Source organism: Camelus ferus, chromosome 3, assembly GCF_009834535.1.
Source record: "Camelus ferus isolate YT-003-E chromosome 3, BCGSAC_Cfer_1.0, whole genome shotgun sequence".
Taxonomy (NCBI): Eukaryota; Metazoa; Chordata; class Mammalia; order Artiodactyla; family Camelidae; genus Camelus; species Camelus ferus.
Genome location: NC_045698.1, coordinates 100,289,319 through 100,311,123, shown reverse-complemented (window position 1 = coordinate 100,311,123; position 21,805 = coordinate 100,289,319). Strand labels below are relative to the sequence as shown.

Sequence of the window (21,805 nt, the reverse complement as noted above, 5' to 3'; positions counted from 1 at the left end):
GGCCGGTCTCGGGTAAATCCAGACAGAAGCAGAAGGGGCAGGGCGTCACGGGTCCTTATGGGGCTGTTACTTCTCGTAGTCACCAAGTCAGCTTCCCTCTGGGAAAGAGGAATCAGGGATGCTTGGAAAACTATACCAGGGCCAGGCATCTCAAACTTGTAGTCCTGGTTCCACGAAAACGGAAGGAAAGACGACTTAAAGGGTCTGTTGTGCACAATGATCGGACAAATGGTGATCCAGAAGCTGTTCACTGGTGGTCTCTCTGGTCTTCCAGTAGCCAGGAGAGGACGGCCAGGTGGGAGAAAATGGGGAAAGTGGGAGACGATGAAGTGAGCTCCCTGGGAGTGAAGGGAGGACGAGCCTTTAGAACGTATCAGCTCCAGCTGGAAAGCAGCTCTTCCTGTGTAATTATCATGAATGTCAGAATCAAGGTCGGGACAAGGGGGCACATTCTGTGATCTAACTGAACCAGGTCTGTATGTGGGCCAGCAAGGGCCCAAACAGCTGATGTGCAACTAAAATTGTGGCTTTTGTTTTTTGTCTTTGGAGGGAGTGGGGAGCAGAGAGGAGGAGTCACCTCGTTACGAAGTGTTCAAACAGCCCGGATCCTGTACTGACAGGCAAGGGGAGCCTGCTGTGACCTGGAAGGTGGAAGGAGAATCCAGTGGACATAAGCCAGGGTCATCGTCCCTTGAGGACAGGGCAGAGCAGGCGGGGAGAGAGCAAAGAGACCAGGGACGGGGAGATAAAAGGTGAGATAAAAATCACCCGAGGCCAGGCTCTTCCGGCTGGATTCTCAGAGAGGTTACTTATTAACCTCATTTAATCCAGGGAACGGGCCAAAACAGGGGCAAGCCAGGGAAACCAAACGGGGTCCCTGGCAGGAAAGAAACAGAGGGAACAGCCTCACATGCCCAAGACTATCATGCCACAGAAGTACTTTTCCACTAATATCAGGCTTTGGGAACTGAATAATGCTAATATTTAATAAAACAGTAGGTGAAAAATAAAAATGAAGGTCAGGAAAGGGCCCTCCTTTTCTCTCAAACAGGTGACTGACAGTCCACGAGAAGGTCTTCTCCCCTGAGACCTCCTCCCGCTCCCCCGGGATGTGCACAAAAATGGCAGGGATGACAGAAGGAGTGCATTTAAAAGAGGTTACTCCTCTTGTAGGCTTTGGCTCTGAATAAAGAAATAAAAAATTGCCACCAAGCATCTTTGATTCGTTGGCTTCCCTGTTCTCTGCAGAGAATCTCAACACTGGACACAGAGAGCCTGGGGTGCCTGCTGGCTGTCCTGAGACAGTGCCCTTCAGACCTCAGCTGGACCTGCAAGGGCACAAACCAGCTTGGAACCTGCTGCTAGTTCATTTTTAATTTTCACTTCTGAGCATGGCACGAGGCCTGGAAAGCACTCAGAGCGGCTTCCCTCAAGTGCCCTTGCAAACCCTGCAGAATGACCACCCATTCTCCACTGTATGGGGAGGTGGGCTCAGTGAGTCTGGTGCGTGGCAACGGCTTGATCACTTAGGCATAATCTCCAGGGGCCCCTGTGTGAATGCAAGGTGTGAGTCTGGGACTGGGAGCTTTTCGAGGGGTGCGAGGAAAAGGAAGAGGAAATGCTCTTCCAGTCCCCTTTCTCTGCTGTGCTGCGAAAGGCACCTCCGGCCCTGAGCCTCGACTAACAAGCACTGACAGCCCACAGGAGAGGGAGGAGGGAGGCCACTGCCACAGGAGACGTTATGTAGGAGTTCATGGGCCCACTAATGAGGTCTAATTGGGGTTTTACTTTTAAAAGCTCTGCCCAGGGAAGGAAATCTGAAGCTTCATGTTTGGGAAGGGGGTTTGGGGGAAGGATCCACTGCACCCGACCCAAGGGTGCACGCCCCCACCTCTTGGCTGCCGACTGCGACAGCGCCTAGGGGATCTTGTCCTCTCCTGGGCTAGCTCCCCACCAGGACTGCCACCCGTGCTGCCGTCCGGGCTCACCCTGGCACACAGCTCAGTAACAGCCAATTCCAAGCCCTACTTCGCCTTGCCTGTTTCTAAATGGCAGCTTCCTAACGGGCTGTGGAAGGGCATTGTCCAAATGGTGCCATATAATGATGGCCAGAGTGATCGGTACTGAGTAACCGTGACCCCAAACACATGGGGTAGGCAGACTCTACTGCTACTGTCCTCTGCCAATCCGGAAGTACTTCCGGGGATGGAAGGGAGAGGAAAGGTGGAGACACTGGACAGGCAACAGGGCCCCCAGGCTTAGAGACCCAAGAAAATGAATACTGTCAAAGCAGTGAGTACGTTTTAGTTTTTTAGCCGAAAGATTCCACTGTCCTGAGTGGCCCAACCCATTCAGCCCAAGGGTCAGTGTTTTGAAGATGTTACTTCCTTTTGATCAAAATGAAGGAGCCACATTCTCCTAATGCCAAAGTATCTTTCAGGAATGAGTGAGGCATTCTGAAAGGTGACTCTCTGGTCACTGTAGCTGGCTTTGGCTCAGGTCCTCATGGGGCAATCAGCAATCTAACCACAGCAATCCAAGCCATATCTGGTCTCCTATGAACGTTTCCCAGAGTGTCCCAAATACGCCTAAGAAATAATTAGGGAATAACTTGAGTATCAGGAAAGTATCATCGGAATTTTTACCTTACTCCCAGGGTGAGGATAAAAGGATATAGTAAAAAGCTATCTCTTCCACCTTCAAAGGTGAAGCCAGACAGAAAACCTAGAGGAGGAGGCCAGGCTCTGGGGCTGCCAAACACGGAAACTTAAATTTCGGGCCACCCCTGTGGTTGGAGGAAAGAGTGCTGGCTGAGGACAAGAAGTCCTGAGTTCTGGCCTGGCTCTCACCAGTCATGTGACCGTGTACAAGTCACTTCTCAGTGCCTTAGTCTTCCTTCTCTGTAATAGGTTTCAGGCCTTTTCTTCTCCCATATATAAAATTGTATATACAATTATATATATAATATATATAAACTTTTTTTTTCTCCTCCAGGCACTTTCATATCTATCCTTTCATTCTCTCTCTCTCTCTCTCTCTATATATATATATATGAATATATAAATAGCACGGGGTTTCTTTTTTTTTTAAAGTGAGACTTGTCTTTACAAGTTATTTGAGCCTCTCTGCTGGGCCCATCCCTTAGGAAAAAACCAGCTATGAGAAAAAGATGGACGAGAAAACTCTGCCAAGGCTGCAGAGCCTTATGATGCTCATAACTGCACTCTCCACCCTGGTTGTCTGGGAGCAGAGACACACGGGCTCGCAGCCTACACAGCAGAGGGCTCCTGCAGGATCCTTGTTCTTTTCCTGGAGTGAAACAGCATCTTTTCTCCAAAGAACTCAAATGCAAAGCATGCAGTCTGGACGCCCTCAAAGCAGGGGAGAACTGCAGCATGGCCCTTGGGGAGCACAACTAGGTCAGCCCCCCGAGAGAGGTGTCGCCTGTCCCCACGAGAGCTGAGGGTTCATGACTGGGGGAGACGGAAGCAGGCTGGGAGCACGGAAGGTTCCTGGGACTACACGGAAGGTAAGGAGGCAGCCAGGAACAATTTAAAGAGAACTGCTGCCCATCTAGGGCCTTTTTTCTGTGTCATATTCGTCTGTCTTCCACCTAGTCTGGAGCTCAGCAACTAGGTGTCAGAACTCACGGTTGACAGCCCAGCCCCACAAATCAACACGGCCTGATGCTACCTGACAAATGTGAGGGAAAAAGAAAGAGGCTGGTACGTGTCTCAGCACTGTCCCTTGGGTGTCATCTTATGCTACAGCACAGAGAGCCCCAGGATTCAGAGAGCAAACCAAATGGGAGTCCACTCAAGAGGCACTCTTTCCCCCAAGTCCAGGCGTCACGGACTAACTCAGCAGCTGGAGGAAGGGTTCTAGAAGGGCATGGGAAATGCCATGCCTGCTCATGCTAGTGGTCCCTCCCAGCTTTGGTCTCTGAGGCTGGACTCCCATGGGGGCAGAGGCTGGCCACCCCCATCTTCCCTGACCAGCCTTGGATAAACGGGAACGGATCGGTCAGCATCCGTGATTTTACCTGGAGTCTTCGCGAACCGCTTCTTCTGGCCTGTCAAAAAGCAAGTGCAGGTTTGGATGGCAGGGAACAGAGTTGACGAGGAGGCTGAACACTGCATGAAGAGAGGACCAAGCCAATGAGAGGACAACAGCAGCAACAGAAAAGCACACAAACCCTGCAACAGACCTGATGGGGGAGGAGTCGCTGGACGTGGATGAGGTGGGCATAGGGCTGGATGGCGCCGAGAACAGGGGCCAAGATGGCGAGAGGGGTGAAGTTGGGCTTGGATTCGGGGGGCTGCAAGACATAACCACCAGAAAACTCATCAGCACACACAGAGACCACAACGGGAGCATGGGAGGGTCATGGGAGGCCACGTGACAGGGAGCTGGAGAGACTGGAGCAGCCTCGAACCCCAGGACGTGTCCTCCATGCCAAGGTCACATTTCTCCACACCAAACCTCCATGTCTTCCAAGTAACGCCTGTTCTGGAATTCCTCGGGGCGTTAACATGTCTCTCTGCTCCGCAGAACACCTGCTTTCTAGGTGACAGGAGCTTCTTCAGTCGTGCCCCTTGTGCCTCTGGCCATCGGTGAAAAACGCCCTGAACCCATGTCCACGGGTTCCCAGACCCACACGCTATCACCAGCCTCCGCTAGCTATTAACCAGCCTTTAGCTTCCCCCGCGGTGGGAGTGTTTCTAAAGCTGTGTCTCAGCAAAAGTGACCATTTTTCTGGGCCACACAGGCCCTTCCACCAGAAGACAATTTCCTGTTTACGTTTTTAAGGAAATGGGCCGTGTGCCATTGGAGACTCAGAGAAGGACCACAGGAGAAAAGTGACAGCCGAGGAGGATGGAGGCCGGCTCTGGACACACGCCTCCCGGGAGAGGGCACGCAGTCACGGGCAGCGTGCAGTCGTCCTGCTGAGGTTTGCTTTCCAGGCGGACTCTTTCTCTTTTCATGGATCTTGGACATTTTGATGCTCAAAGAGAAAGCCCCAGAGGGAAGGCAAAGAAAAAAAACAGGGAACTGAAAACTCACATCTGTCATTTTGTTCTTTGATGGGTGGCTGATCAAAAGTTTGGAGAGGCAAAGTTGAAATTACTCACTAAAATACGGTTGATGGATTTTAACTGGTCACGCTAGCCCTTTGACTCATTTTCACAAATTACACAAACAAACAAACATCTTAGTAACTCTAAAATCGCATTAAGTCACCGATAGTGCAAACACCAATGACTGAAAAAAAAAACGCGGAAATCACCCAGCCACAATGCCACCTGTGGCCCCTGAGCCCCAGCCGACTGCTGGATTATTTGGCCCAAGTTCTTTACGGAGGTAAAAAAAAAAATGCCAGCAATCCAATTCCAGGGGAACAGACTTTCTCAGCATACTGGGATTTAGTGAGAACACATAAATGTCCTACTTACTGGGACATCTTCAGTCCAGATGAGAGCCCAATAATGGCCTTAATTATCTACGGTTGTAACATAAATGCCTATGAAATCTACAGCAAAAACTCATTGTTGGAGTCCAACAGATCGCCTCAGACTAATTGAATGAAACTGTTTATTAAAGACCACTATGTGTATTATGCTTCTGGAATACAAATTCCACGAGCAGAGATCTGTGTTTGTTTTGTTTACTGGTGTATCTTTTAATGTTTAAAACAGCACCTTGTAAGGACTTAATAATTATTGAGTAAATTAATGAATCTCCTTTAACCCATCCTGCTAGCCCAGAGGCACCATTGTAATTCCCATTTCACAGATGTGGGAACTTGGGCCAATGTGAGGCTTGCCTGAAGATATCAGCCTGTAAGTGATGAGGCCGAGGTTCAGACCCCAATCCCCTGGCTCCAAGCCCAGGGCTCCTGCCGTCACAGTGAACTGCCTCTGGGGTAGCAGAGCTTGCTCTGATCCTCTGGCTGTGCCAAGCTTCTTTACAGACCCAGCCGTCGCACTAGAAACCTTCTTAACCACTGATTTATGAGTTTCCTTTCTATGCCTACCACATTTGCAAGGAAAAATGGGAATGTAGCGACAGACAGACTCAATAAGACTCAACACATTGTAAATTCCATCAAAATCCCCAATCCCGCCTGCACTCTTCTGTCTGGTAGATGCACACAGCAGATGGAATTCATATAATAGAAGAGACTGAATTAAAAGAGTATGGCTTTCCCCCCCTCTCTTTCTCAATCAATCCAGCAAAGACTGGTTACTAAAAACATAGTGTAAGATCAAGACCGTTAAGCAGAATCCAACTTAGCATTTGCCGAAGTCCCTAACGTGAAGGGCTTTCGGTGTGTTTGACAAGATGGGACATATTAAGAGACAGCCGTAATACAAGATTCACCAGCTAAGGGGTAAGTTGCTCTCGGCTTAGCTTAGTATCTGCCCCCACGTGATTGTGCCTTGAGCCCCGGGGCACAGGGCTGCCTCATTTCTACCAGGCAGTCAGCCCTCCAGTTCCTTCCATAGCTGCAGCCGGTAAGAAAGGCTCGCTTTCTCAGTCCTGACTCACCACTGTCCCCCAGCCCCCACTACACAGTGACCCAGGGGGCAAGGCCTGGCCATGACTTCCCAACTGCAGCCCAGCCCAGGAACTGGAGTTCGGTCCAGGGACAATCTGGAGGTTTGCAAGAGCAGCCCCGGCCCAGAGGCCTGAACTAATCTGTCCCTTTGGTCAGTGGCCAGCACAGGACAATGAAAGAGTCCTTAAGACTTTTTCTTTTTTCTTCTGAGTTTTCCTTTTTTTCTTTTTAGTGGGTTTTATAAGTAGCGGACACCTCCAGTTTCCTATCTCAACTGTACCAAGAAGTATACTTTTCCCTAAAGGCAGTGTTGGGAACATATTCTGTGAGTACCATGTGGGTTCTGAATGTTTTTTTCACATCCCTGGATATCTAAGTGGTTCTTGGCTGCTCAGGTACCAATGGCTGAAATTATCTGGGGGTGCGGCTGGAACACCGGATACTCCTAACGGTTATGAGAACTTACTTGTGAATCTCCATGTCAGTTCCGCAGTACTAACTGAATTTTCAACAACTAATACAATTTCATTTGTTTGCTTGTGTTTTAGTGAGAGCAATAACATTTATTTGCTATAAAATGACCACAGTCTAAAATTTATGATCCCTATGTTTAAGTGTAACAGTAAAATGCATACACAGTATTTCTATGATTTTTTTAAACTACTGATTGGAATTACACTCTTTATTTATTAGTGCTTCAGAGCTACATCAATAAAAGTCAACATCAGCAATACTGCTGAATACTGTCATATACGACAATGATTGATGCCTGTAGCAACAGAATGACTGTAAGCATATAAATATTCCTCCAAGGAAACAGAGCAAATTGTATTTCAGTTTTGATGTAACTCAGAGAACACATAGATTGAAAATAAGATGCACAATGATGACGATAATGGCCCCAGACTCTGACCACAAAGTGTCTGGCTATAGGTTACTAAGAAAATGACACCCCTAAAAAATCCCAAACAAAACAAAACAAAACGACCAGCTTTGGCACTGGCGCTGAAACCTCCTATATCAAATTCTCAAACTCTCTTCCCATTCATGATGCCAAAGATAACAAACGACTTATGTTAGGATGCGAGAAAATGAATTTCATGATGACAATCTGAACCGATGACCCTGTGAAGGCCTCTCTACAACCTCACTGTCCAGCTGGGACTATCTGGGCTGAACGCCCCAGCATGGTTTTCACCCTAAATATTCCAGGGTCCCTCCAGGCCCCCACTCAAGGCCCAACTATAGCGACAACCACTTAAACTTCAAGGAGCATTTGCTGGTCTAGTTTGGATTCCAGTGGAACGCTTGCCATTGGCTTGATTTTGCAGGTCCACGGTGTTCTCAAAAGGAGTCACACCGTGCCAGCCAGTCCCTTTGACATTCACTTGACAGTGGAGAAATAATGGTTTAGAAAGGCTCAGAGGCCTGGCAGCATGCTGGCATGCGGCTGACAGTTCAAGTTCAGGGTGTGGCAATGTCATCAGCTTGACACCCCCTGCGGTGACTCACTGGATGGATGCCGCATCTGTGTACCAGTCAGGGCCTGCCTGCGGGGCTGTGGACAGGGCAGCCCAGCAGGCCCCTCTACCTGATCACGGATGTGGTAGACCCCCTCGGGGCTCCACACCACGGGGGTTAAAACCTGCGCCAGTATAAAGCAAGCAGTCAGCTGACCATTCGTAAGAAAGTTCATCTTCTTTAATTCTGATGTGCAAAATCACAGATGGCCTTGTAGAAAACTGGAAAATATCCAAACAAAAAAAGGCAATAAAATCGTATATAATTTATAGCACTGATCATCATTGTTAACATCTTGGCATAGTCCCTCACTTTTCTGGGGGATAATAGTACATACAGAGTTAGTAGTTAGTAACCTTTCTTTAAAAAAAAATTTTCTTTTGCTTAAGCATTTTCTGATGTCATCAAATAGGCTTTGATAGATTACAAAAAAATCATAAAACACTTTTCCCTCTAATGAGGCCAAAAATAACAAATGACTGATGTTAGGACAGAAAAAGAAAATTTTTTTTTTTAAAATACAATCTTAGCAGATAACCCCAGGAACATCTTTCTACAACTCTCAGAGTATCCTCAGAGCTACAGGGTATACAGTGGTACGCTACACCCCGATTTATGTAACCTTTTCTTATTGTGAACATTCAGATTATTATCTTCCTTCAGCTATAATAAAGAGTGCTGAAATCACATTCTTGTGGAGGATTACTGCTTGTGTCTCCAATTGTTTCCTTAGCACAAATTCCTGGAAGTTAAATTAGTGGGTCAAAGGCTAGGAGTTTCTTTGAAAGGGCTTGATACGTCCTAGCAAATAGCTTTGCAGAAAGGGTCTACTGAGTGGCATTCCCACCAACAGCGTACGGGGGGTTGCTCCTCCCTTCCACCACGGCCCCACCAGTATCATCAATTTAAAAAATTAAACCAAAGGACTTTTTCTTCTCTTCTTCAGTCCACAAGGGTTATCTTGGACTCTCTCTTTCTCAGCATTTCCAATTTTAAAAATGAATGCAATTCCCTTCCTGTGCTGTTTCCATCTGGAAGCAACGTTTAATTTTCCAAAGGGGAGTATGCCAAGAAGGCAGTGTGGGGAAGGAGACAGGCAGATGGACAGACAGACAATTGCAACCTGGGGACGCTGGACCCCTGGCCCTGTGGCATGGCTGACCCGAGAGAAATAGGAAGTGGTGAGGGGATGGTTGGCTTCATCTACAACTCTCAAAGATCGGACGAAGAAGGAGAGATGAGGTACGCAGGGGAGCCAGAGCCTGTCGCCAGCAGCGGGCTGTGGAGGAGTCACAGACCTGGCACGGGCACCTCTCTGCCAGGCAGCGTGGTCTGCGATCTGCAGGCCAGGTTCCCAGTCACTGATCCAGGCCCGACCCGAGTGCCACTCAGTCCCCTTCCCCATTAGGCCTGGAATGGGGAGAGAGAGTGCTATTAAATTCAAGGGGGGCTGCCTGCATTTTTTTTTCTTTCTCTCATAATGAGAGAAAAGAGAAAATTCCATGGAAACCTATAAAGTCCCATCTAATCTAATCCCACATTAGTGAGTTCTTCTTCCTTGGAAAACATCCCTTTCTGTCTTGAGTTAAAGTGCCAGAAAAACAGAAGAGAAACCAAATTGCAGTCGGGAAAACAGGGTTGAAAGGAACACTGCTAAATGGGAGAGTGGCGAATCAGAGTAAATGACACAAAATCCGATTTCTATTTGTTGTAAGTGTGAACATAAATATTCTTTACCTGTGGCTGCCGAAGCTTTTACAACACAGAAATCCTATCTACGTCCTGATCTCCTAAATCTTCACAGGCGGCAGAGTCCACGTGCCCCTAAGGTGCACTGTTCTCACTTATTCTTTCCTGACTCTTACAAGCGTGCACAATATTTGCAGATTCTTTCCCCTCATCTGATATAATTTAATACACATTTGTATTCAGACAATAACAGAGTCCTGATTCTTGCTTTAATGAGACTAGCTGGTGAAATCCCCTTAAGGCCTTAGCAGTTACACATAATTGCTTTTTAAAATAGTTTTAAAATAATTCACTTTTAAAATAGCTCGACTAATCTACAGGGCAGTGGTTCTGTTTTCCAGCTTTAAAAAAAAGTTTTGAAGTTTAAGTTTCAAAGAAGTGTCAGACTCGGATGGAGCATGCTGGGAAAGGCGTAGAATTCCATGATTTAAATAAAATCTAAAATCTTAGAATTGGGCATCTCTTATCCCTAAGGTTCCCCCAAGTCAATAATTTGAACCCTCTCATGTAGAATAATACAGAAATACAAGGTAGAGGGAAAAACTCTGGACAGGAAATAAAGATGCCTGGACAACAGGTCTCAACTGCTCACTGCAGGGAAAACCCTGGAGGGGAAGGCCCACCAGGGTAAAAGGAACAGACGCCCCTGGTGTGCTCTGCGCTGCACGATACTTACCACATGTAGTATTCCTTCCTGTTAAGCCTGAGTGCAGCCCCTCAATCTTTTTCAAAATTGCATTTCACCTTCACCAGAAATGGCCCTTAAAATAAAATGTATTTACTCTCTTCCAACTGAAAAGACTCACAATTCATCAAGTTATTTGTAAGTAAATGAGGAAGCATTTGGGAGCACGACAGAGTCTATTGGGTAACATTTGTTATTTCAAAAGATTTGAATGGTTGCTGAGAAAGCCCAGCATCTCCTTCCTATCTTACACTGACTGCAGTACAATTGTCACTCTGTATGTAATGAAGATGTTGCAAAAACAAATGCATTCACTATAACTGAGAAAGGGAAGCAGTAGTGCTGCCAGACCCAATCTTCCACTGTCCTGAGGCATAACGTAGAGTCGCCATTCTGATGCTTGGGATGTTTAATTTATTCTTAAACTCAGCAATGAAAAACTGTAACTGCCTTAGCGGATTAAGAATGGGGACCGGGTGCATAGGCACGGACTGGACATTCACTTTAAATTTTACAGTGGTTTACATACTGTTTGAAGTTTTAAATCATGAACCTGTATTATTTTGTAATAGTGGGAAGCACTCTTCCATAAATGGTGCCAGGATAATTGCATGTCTATACGGAAAAAACGACATGACCCCTTCCTCATATCATACCTAACAAATGAGTCCCTGGTGGGTTATAGGTCTAAATGCCAAAAGCAAACAATAAAGGAGGGAATAACTCTGGGAACTTGGGGTTGGGACTTAGCCAACAGGGCATCATAAAAAGTTCTAACCATAAAGGAAAATACTGACATACTTGACTACATTAAAATAAAGAACTCAAAAAATATATCTGATTGATTGATTGATTAATTGATTGATTTGGAGGGGGTTAGGTTTATTTATTTACTTACTTATTTTAGTGGAGGTACTGGGGATTGAACCCAGGACCTCATGCTAAGCATGTGCTCTACCACTGAGCTATACCCACTCCCCTAAAATGAAGAACTCTTATATATCAAAAGGTACCCTTAAAGGAGAGTCAAAAAGGCAGCCTACAACATATATATAAACAAAGGGCACACACCAGATCACACAAAGGACTCCTACCGATCAGTGATAAGGTGGCAGTCAACCAAGTGGCAAATGGACAAGAAACTTGGGCAGGGACTTGAGAAGTGAAAATGCAGAAGGAAAGGTGCTCACCCTTCTGTAATGTGGGAAATGAAGATGAAAACCACAGAGACGATCCTGCTCACCTACCGGAACGACTCGATAGCTAACATCAAAATGCTGAGAATACCAAGCGTTTACAGGACGCGGAACACCTGGAACTCTTAGACTTGCTGGAGGAGGGGTGTAAACGGCACACCCACTTCGGCCAGCAGGTTGGCATTATCTAGTGCAGGTGAAGGGGTCATTCTCCCTGACCCAGCTGTTCATTCCCAGACACATACCCCAGAGCATGGTGCGCACACGTGCACCGGAAGACATCGATGAGAACGTGTAGAGCAACGTACTTGTAAAAACGAAAACTGGAAACAAGCTAGAAAGTTGAGCAAAAGTAGAACGCAGAAATGATTTTAGTTTATTAATACATCCGTGCACTCTACTACAAGGAGATGAACGACAGCGACATGGATGGCTCTTAAAACCACTGAGCAAAAGAACCCAGGCTCAAAGCAATAAAACGAAATAACGAAATCCGGCATTTTAGGGAAGCACAAAGTCAATCCTTATTATTCGCAGCTCTGTACTCATGAATTCATCTATTTGCTAAAATTTATTCGTAAGCCCAGAATCAACACTCACGGTGCTTTCATAGTCATTTGTGGACAGGCCCAGAGCAATGAGAAACCTTAGTCACCCAGCGTCACCCAACATGCACATTCCTAGCTGAGGCCGAGCAAAGGGATGCTCTGCCTGGCTGTCCCAGCTCCTTTAGTGTCCCTGTGTGTCAGAAGGCTGTGATACGCCTTCCAAAGAAAATGTGTTTACTAAGCTTCTTTCAGGCATGACTTACGGTGCTGCTGGTCACGAGCTCAAAATTAATGAACCAACAGTAATATTACATAAGGTGTCTTTACATGTAAAACAAGGCTATGTATTGATCAGTTGACAAAAATGTTGTAACCAGAGGCCCGTAGGAACCTAACCCTGCGCTTCCCGTAGGAGCAAAGGTTTGATATTCACTAATTCAGTGTTTGTGGTGACTTCATGGAATGTAACTATGGCAAATAACAAGAACCTGTATTTAAGAGGTAAAAATATAAATAAAAAGCAAAGAACTGATGGCTGTAGACATCAGATGAGTGGTTACTCCTGTGGGGAGGGAGAGGACTGTGATGCGGGAAGGAGAAAGCAAGAGATGCAGGTGCTTTGGGGTCCTGGCAAGGCTGTACTTGTTACCTGGGTGGCTGCTGCTCAGCAGTTAATTTGTTAAGTTGCATATTACACCTCATGCACTTTTCTCTATAATAAATATGTGCAAACCTATCTTAAAACATATTAGGGACAATAATTATATAATATGTTAACAGCATTTTCCGGGTAATGAGATTAAAGGTGACTTTTTTTCTTCGTGCTTTTAAAATATTTTCCATATTTTCCACCGTTAATATCTTACATTTACAGCCAAAAAATTAATAAAGGTTAATAAAAGAAGTCCTCTCCCTACTCATACAAATGGCTAATTTATTCTCTAGAGGAAGGATGTTGAACGGGGCAAAATGACAGTTCCAGCTTTGTTGCACCAATCTGCGGTTTAGGTTGCATAATACAGTTGGCAGCTCCCAACTGTTTGTACTGTTTCTCTTCTTTTTCAGTCAAACACAATCAACAAACATTATTTGAGCGCCTTCCATATGCAAGAACTAATTTTCCCATCCTGTCTCCTCACTGAGAAACTATGCTGGCTCCTCTAGAGACTTTTTTTTTGGTTTTGGTCAAGTTGTTACAGTAAATCAGCGGTGTCTTCCTTTCACCTGGGCACGGGGACATCGTGGAGGACAACCCCGACGTCGCATTCTGAGTCTGCTGGACAAGATGTTAACAACACTGGCTGGAAGTCATCGGCCATTTGGCATACTTTTCTATACGGTCTGCTTTTAGGGAATATTTCCTGTTTGGATTAGGAAGAGGAAAAGGAGGGAAAGGGATTGAATAAGAATCTAAATGCTGGAAACAAAGGAGGGCCTAAAATTAGCAGTGGTGGCCCAAGACACTTCAGCTTAAAAGTAACCCTGAGGAAAGAGGATTCCCTGAATAAGGAGCCTAAAAGATTTCACTGTGCTCACAATTCTTAGCAATAGAAAAGGTACTTCTGCTAAAGATAACATCCAGGACAATCACGTTAAACTCCTACAGCCATGTAAACCTTGGTCCACATACCACGCAGAGCACATGAGGCAAGCAGATAAGGAGAGACGGACTCTGATGCAAAGGCCAGCAGTCTTGGATTGTCCTTTTCTCTCCCCAAGCAAATAGCTGACTTCTCTCGAATTCTAGTGTTTATTCACTAACCTAAACACGTGGAAAAATGTTTCTGATCCGATTTTAACCTCCTTAAATGCCTTGTCTACTCCATTTTATCTTCCCTGCCTGGCTTTGCTCCTCCAGAAGTGGCCAGACATAAACCCCGCTTCTTCCCTAGGACCGCGCTTGCCTTCCGCACCAGCTGGCTCCGGCTGCAGTGAAGAAACGCAGCCTCACTGGGCTTCGTGGTGATTTTCACCCCTTGTTTGTTTGGTTCTGAGGAGCTGTTTGACTCGACTGGAAAAAAACTTTAAATGATTTTCCAGCAAAGTCACCCTTTCCAGTGGAAAAAAAGAGTTTTAACATCTGTGAATAAAAACAAACTGAAGGAAAGTGATTTTTATATTCTCCTCCAGTTCTTGGGCTCCAAAACCAAACACCAAGAAGTCAATGAAAACAGACACAGCAAAACACCACTGATGCTAATCTCACGAAATTGAAATTTCTATTTTTCTCAGATCTCAGGTAGATCCACATTTACTATGGACAATCTATGAGTTACTAAGCCATGTTACGATGCCAACGAGATGCTCAATATAGATGCTTAACTTAAGAGAACTCTTCTTGATGATCATTTCAAAATGCAAATCTGATCACGCCATTTCTCTGCATAGAATACTCAATGAGTCCCCATTGCTTCTAGGATGAAGACCAAGGCCTTCCCACCTAGACTACTGTAAGAATCACCAGCCTGGTTTCTTTATCTATTACCATTTCAAACCATCTGCAGTTCAAGCACATTATAACTACATAAACCCCCTACACATAGAACATAATAAATACTTGTTGAATGCTGTTCAACGAATAGGATTTTCTTGCGTGTAGAATAAACTGTTTACCCCAGTACTAGTGGCATACGTTGGTACAATTTATTCCTGCCCACCAGTTTTCCAATTCCCCTTCTTCTGGTTTATTTGGAGAAGTTCTTCTAGACCTTAAGCAACACAGGTGGGTCTAGGGTCCCATCCATGTCATTGCAGGGGCAGCCATGTGATCTGGGCTGGCCAGTCAGAGTACCCCCATCCTCCTGGCAACAGTGGGCCAAGGACGGACATGTAACTGATCACAGCTCATCTCTGGGGTCTCATATATAAATGCTCTTCTTTATGGATGCAAAACCTAAATGAATTGGCTGAGGGTGAGCAGAGGTCTTTTTTTCCCATTACATGGCAAACATCTGTCTGCAAATGGTCTTGTTTTGTTTTTTTTTTTTAAAGAGAGAAGAAGAGCCAAGAAAAATAATAATTTGGGCTCCTGGATCCAATTGCGCTCGAGGTTAGGTCCACCCCAAGATGTCCCCAAACTGTAAGCTTAAAACTTCCACTTCTTCCTGAAGCTAGTTGGGTTTCCATCCTTTGAAGATCTTTCACAATACAACCTCCCTGTTCTTCTTAGCACTCTTTACTCGCCTCCGTGTCTCCAGTGCTCTCCAGGTCAGCAAATTTTTTTCAGGGATCGTACAGTAAATATCTGAGACTTTGTGGAACAAGAGGCAAAATTAAGGGTATTACACGGTCCCTTATATAACCATTTAAAACCTAACAGTTTAACAAAGTAAAAACCATTCTTAATTCAGGAGCCATAGAGGAAAAACAACAAAAAACCAAGGTGACTGGCTGGATTTGGCCCACAGACCACCGTTTTCCAATTCCTGTTCTAGTCAAACTGGTTTATTTGTGCCATGAGCGTGCTATAAGCCTTCCGGTGCCATGTTCCTGCTGGTAACATTTTTCCCACCTGCAATGTCTCTTCCTTTGGTACTAACTGCTGGCCAGTCCACCATTCCAAGCCCATGTGAATGAGAACTCCCACCGGAGGCTCCTCTGCTACCACAATGAGCGAGGCCTTTCTCCTCCAGATCCTCAAGGGCTCTGTCTCTCTTCTGGTCTCGACCCTACCTTGCACACTGTACTTCTCCTCCTCTTGTATCTCTTCTGCCCCTGTGAATGCTTAGTCAGTTTCTCTGCAATTGACAAGACCTAAAGGCTGCAGTGAACAACAAACAAGCAAAACCTCCACAGGACTGAAGTCCTCAGTAAAGGAAAAGGGAAGATGGGTGTACCAGTGGCACAGGGTCAGACATCTGGTAGCCAGGGAAGCCAAGATTTCCGAATTGCAATTATCAAACAGGACGTATCATCCAACAGAACGGCTCTCACTCTGGTGTTGCCACGACCGCTCTACATACAGCCACCTGCTTGCTTGCCTAGGATGGTTATGCCCGACAGGTACTACAGAAGGGGCTTTTCAGGCATTTCGCTCCTGGTGGGGAGGGAGACAGAATTTGCTGGTCTAGACTTTGATGGACTCCTATGTGCCAACCTGCAGTTCTGATTGCTCCCTGGTGGTGTCCTTCCTTCTCACCACTGGGTAGTGTTACCCGACCTCAGTCATTTGGGCCCTGGACTCCTACGTTTCACCACATCTGTGCATCATATATATTTTAAAATATAATATTTTAATTTTTTTCTCTAAATCGATCTCCTTCAGAAAACATAAACATCTACTTTAGTCCATTCTAAATAATAAAACCTCATTATTATTAAAATGAAGAAAAAAAATTCATCCAGGTACCCTTTAGAACTTTCACGTACCTCAGTGACACAAGGCTCACATTTTGAAAATCTCTGTTCTCTGTTATCAGTCTTTTTATTTCCTCTTGCAAAATGGTAGCATGTATTTTTCCAGCATCTATTTAATTACCCCGAAGAGCTAAACTGATTAATAAAAAACTTGTATGTCCATTTCAGGCAAGGTACTGATGGTCATTTAATATTTGTCCCTCTTAATTTGGATATCATTTGTCTATACTTTCATCATCATCATGTCAGTATTTGCTTACTGTATCTTGCGTTCCTGGGAGAACAGGACTTTTAAAAGCATTTTTATTGGGGGATAATTTACATATTACAAAGTTCACCCATTTTAAGTGTACAACACTGAGAGAGTTGTGTAATCATCACCTATAATCCACTTTGATAATGTTGCTATCAGCCCCCAAAGGTCCTTCCTGCCCTTTGCAAGTAAGCCCCGCTCCTGTCACCAGCTGGAGGCAATCAGCGATCTACTTTCCGTCACTAGAGATTTGCCTTTTTCGGCACTTCACAAAAATGGGATCATACAGTGTGTGATCTTTTGTGTCTGGCTTATTTCACTTGCAGATGCTTACAGTGGGTCAATAAGCTTTGCAAAGGGAAGGTGAAAATGAAGAGGTAACAAATGACGACGACTGACTTTTATTGAATGCTCAGTATGTACGGCCATTCTGCCCAGCTTTGGAAGTCATTATCTTATTTAATTCTTCCAAACAACCTCAACGATAGGTACTGCTATTTCCATTTTTCAGATGAGAAAATGGAAGCTCATAAAGTTTAAGGATCTTTGCCTAAAGTCAATTGGCTAATTAGTGGATGAGCAGGGCTTTGAAACTAGTCCTAACTCTCAGCCACTATGCTATCTGCCCTGTGGTTAAAAAAAAAAAAAAAAAAAAAAAAGTCTTGCGATGAAACCAACTGAGATTTTCCTTAAAAAAAAAAAAAAGTTTTCAACTGACAGGAGAAGGTAATACACAGTTCATGGTGCCAGGAAAAACCCTTTGAGGGTGCCTAGAAGGGAAGGTTCATCACAGTGGGCACTCCAGCATCTTTTGAGCACCGCTAGCTTCCACAGGACACAGAAACCCCGTCTCATATTCGAAGCCCGCTGCTCTGGTTGCTCAGGCCAATCGGAAGAAGCCTGTTCCTTGCAGCATCATTTATAATATGTGCGCCTGCCCTCAATGTACTGAAGCCTTTTCAATTTATTTAGAAAGCATGTGTTGGAAGACAAAAAAAAATAATATATTTAAGGCTGTTTATGAGCAAATTGCCTGAAAAAGCCTCAAGCTGGTCCATTTGTGCCATCTGTCATAAGGGAAACTAGAAACCACCGGTCTGCCTGCCTGAGTCCTGCTCTTATCAAGGAAGCTGGAATTACCTCTTTGGTGAAGGATTTGAATCATTACAGTAAATCCCTTACTCAGCACATCTTGTATTAGGGAGGCTGACTCTAAAACCCAGGGTTTTTATCTTCTTGCCCTGAAAAGATGCAATAAAACCTTAGCTATTTAAAGCCCGGCAGGCAGAATGAATTGTGCCTTAGCCTTGTTTGTTACTCAGTGATAAATATTTACTAAACAAAGATTTTTCTGCACACCTACTACATGGCAGGCCGTCTGCAGGCACAGGGAACACGGCAGAAAACAGGTGGAGAGCGGCTTTGGCTCCCAAGTGACTTATGTTCACTCCCAGGGAATGTCAAGGCAGGGTGTGGGAACACGCGCGGGGTGGAGGAAAAATATCAAAAATTTTATTTGCATTTTCCACCTGGTCCTTGGGAGATTTGTATTTTATATATGTTTTCAGATGGGTGTCAACCAATTAGTAAGAGAGGTAGGTACTTGATAAACAAGTTAATAAAAACAGTGGACACACAGTGGAGGTACTGGCCTCAAATATTTTTTCTGATAATGTTTTTGGTCATTCAAGTGATCAAATTGTTTAGGGAACACTATTCGTGCGTGCGTGCGTGTGTGTGTGTGTGTGAACAGACAAGCAAGTCAACAACCCAATTAAGATCATTTAGGGTGGGCTGATCTGGGCTCCGTGGATGGGGCTGCTCCTCTCAGGAGTGACATTTCGGTGGAGACATCAACACGGGAGAGGGCTCAGGCGTCCTCCTCTTAAACGCCAGTGCATCTTTTTATTTTAACCACTTGGGCTTAAAACAAAAACCAAGCCCGATGTCCTCCCAAGCACCCTCACAGTCTCTTCGCTTCGTCACAGAGCCTCTTCCCAGAACCCTCGGGGCACTTAATGGAAAGGGTCCCATTTTGAAGGGAAGAACTACTGAGAGAGAGTCATTCCTGCTGGCCTGGCTGTAGCAGAATTCCCAGTAGCGGCTGGTAACGGCAAAACAGACTTTTCCTGCAAGACACTGCTTCCTGGTAAAGCTAAAAATCATTCTGTTTGGGGAAACAAATGTTTGGCTTTTCAGTGAAATCTCTATGTGCCCTAAAAAGTATGTTGCTTGTTCCTTTTTGGAAAGAAGGAATTACAGAAACCCAAGCCAACCAACACACAGCCAGCCTGGAGCCCTCCTTTCCCTTGTGAGAGGTGTCACATTTCCAGGTCTCCAGAGGACCAGGCACAAGATTAGATACTGTTTTTTTTCTAGACCACTCTTTCACAACCTGAGCTATAACATTTTTGAAGTTCCATTCACTTCTGGCCAGAATACGTATGTTAATTCACCCACAAAGGCATTCCTGGTAAGCCTTCTGCCCCGAAGACCCACTGTCAGCTCCTCCTCCTCATTGTCACCCGGGCTTTGGTGACAAAACGGTACTCTGCATATACTTCACCTTTGCCTCATTCTCCCAGGAAACTATGGACAGAAAGGAGAATCTTCCCAAGGGAAGGACTATTGCAAATCATACAATTTAGAAACATAAAAAAATGAAAGAGAATCAATTGTATTTTCCCAAATAAAAAGTCCCCACACTGTTGGGCAGTTGAATGAGTCAAGCTGGACTGGGGCCTGAAAAAAAAAATCTGTATTTTAAAAATATTCTTCCCCCCTCCCCCCAACCCCAACCTTGTGCTTCTGATGAGCAAGCAGAGGTGGGAACCGCTGATCCCTGGTTTCCACCATGTTCCTTGTCAGCTTTGGAAATGACTAGGAAATGCGAACACACCAGGGACTTAGGAGCAAACACCTTGCTGATGATAACATTTCTGATTTATTTATTCGCATAGATCTTGTTACGATTTTAGGGCAAGTATGTGTAAATCTCCTATTCACTGAATGAATACACTTGCCAGTGTTGATCTGTGATTCGGTCAAAAGGCCCGGAGGAGCTCTGGGAAGAGAGGGGTCAGTTTAAGCTGGGGTACTTTGGGAAAGCTTCCCTTGGGTTGGAGTATTCCCGTTTTCCATTTTGAGCTTTCAGTTTAAGGGGGCTGTGCTCAGCCTTGTAGCTAGGAAAGAAGAATCAGCGTCAAGGGCAAAACAAGGACACACGACGCAGCAAACAGCACCCACACGGCCGTGCTTCAAAAATAACAGCCCCCGACTGGTACAGAGGGCTTCCAGGCTCAGGGCTGAGCCCTCCGGTCACCGACGCGTCCCAATGACCCGAGAGGGCTGCCCTGACTTTGCAGACGGGTGAGCTGAGAGTGGGAGCGGTTGAGTTATTTCCTAAGAGCCAACGAGCAGTGGTGCTGTGACGAAGTGAGGCTGCTTGACTGCAGGACAGCCTCTCCTGACCGCCGTGCGCTCTGCGCCCCTCGGGCCTGCCAGCCGGCTGCGGCTCCCCAGTCCCCAGCACACTTACTCCGCAGGCCCGGCTCGCAGAGGGGCCGAGGGATGTCTGATGCAAACGCAGCGAGCTCACTTACAGGGAATTTGCCTCAAGCACCCCAGGACCTGCTGATGCAGGTAAATCCCAGTTCCAAGATCTTCTAAATACATATTACATAGGGGAAAAAAAAAAAGAAAAGAAAAATGGTTTGGACGCTTTTCAACACTTTCCTCGGTTATCTGTTTCCAGAGAATACCTGCCATATTTGATAAACAGACTTCTAGATGAAAACGATATTCTTAACAGGAGTGAATTAGCAGTTAAGTGCCAGAGTCTGGAGTCAGGCAGAGCTGCAAGACTGCTCTGAATCCTGGCTCTGCCGCTTGCTAGCCGTGTGACCGTGGGCAACTTAACTTCTGTGCCCCTCGTTTTCTTCCCCTGCTTAAAATAGGGATAATCATTAATAACAGCCTCATAGGATGGGTGAGAATTAAAGGGGACCGTACATATAGTATACTTGGTATATTGAAGCCTGGCACACAGTAAGCATCACTAAACAGTAGCTGTGGTGGTTGGGATATGCTTGACTTATCCTGAAAAAAAAAATTTAGTTCTTCTATTTTAAAGTGGAAAAAAAAGTGGACTCGTACTTGTACCAAATAGAAATCTGAAGGCATGGATCCAAACAGAGGTGAAAATGAAGAGACCACTGTACCAGCACCTGGCCAAAAGGAGAGAAACAGTCATCCGCCTCCCGTTCTGGGGCTTCCAGCCCACGATCATTTCCCGTCTTAGCACAGCCCTGTCACTTGTGTCTGCACAGCAAAGCCCCCGACGGAAAGCACACAGAGGCAAGTTCACAGGCGCTCGGGTTGTGTTACCCGGGGCAGATCGGTGCCCAGGGATCAAATCACATACGCCCGCCCTAGGCCCAGAAGTTCTTGTTCAAGTGGAGGTGTCAATGCTGAGCTCCAGCTCATCTAGGGACCTTAATTAAGCCTCAGCCTCTTTTTCAGGGCAGGCCAACAGGAAGCGCCTGTTTTTCTGTTGGCTCTCAGAGACAAGCTGGTGGTGCGGAAACTGGGTCTGGCAAGATGTGAGGACAGGTCCTAACCAGTGGCCCACACTCCTTCTGGGGGTGTCCAGGAGGAGGATTTGAATTCCCGGGTGCAATTGTGACAGCTTCCTGAGAAGCCCCCGTGGAGAGGGTGGGTGGAGGGACGGAGCTGTAGGGCAACGCCCCTTTCTTGTGGTGGGTCTTTCCCCAAGGATGGCTACAGGGTCTTAAAGGCAGCACTGCACAGGTTTCACACAAAAGCTGCCAGAGGCAGAACGAGCAGCGCTCATTCCCGTAATATCCGGCACGGGGAAGCAGCAAGGGTCACCTTCACTGGGACGAGGCAGGCTGAGCCAGGTCCTCGGACGTCAGGACT

At 45.8% G+C, this 21,805-nt stretch overlaps 1 protein-coding gene and 1 long non-coding RNA gene across 7 annotated transcripts in view; both read right to left on the bottom strand.

The window, feature by feature from the left end:
* ARHGAP26 (Rho GTPase activating protein 26) overlaps positions 1–21,805 on the bottom strand; it is a 414,886-nt gene that overhangs the window by 15,697 nt on the left and 377,384 nt on the right. For 3 of the 6 annotated variants that reach the window (XM_032476995.1, XM_032476999.1, XM_032476998.1), the window contains exon 21: positions 4,208–4,318. The exons of 1 other annotated variant lie outside the window; for it this stretch is intronic. In XM_032476995.1, coding sequence (XP_032332886.1) covers positions 4,208–4,318 — 111 coding nt within the window. Of the gene's footprint in view, positions 1–4,042; positions 4,319–21,805 lie in introns of all 6 variants that reach the window. 2 more of the 6 variants (XM_032476997.1, XM_032476994.1) reach the window with 2 other exon arrangements.
* LOC116662747 lies at positions 4,327–21,219 on the bottom strand. The gene is made up of 3 exons (XR_004318763.1): positions 21,209–21,219; positions 11,746–11,749; positions 4,327–4,671 (listed from the first exon to the last, which is right to left on the bottom strand). It is a non-coding gene; the product is annotated as an uncharacterized LOC116662747 (long non-coding RNA).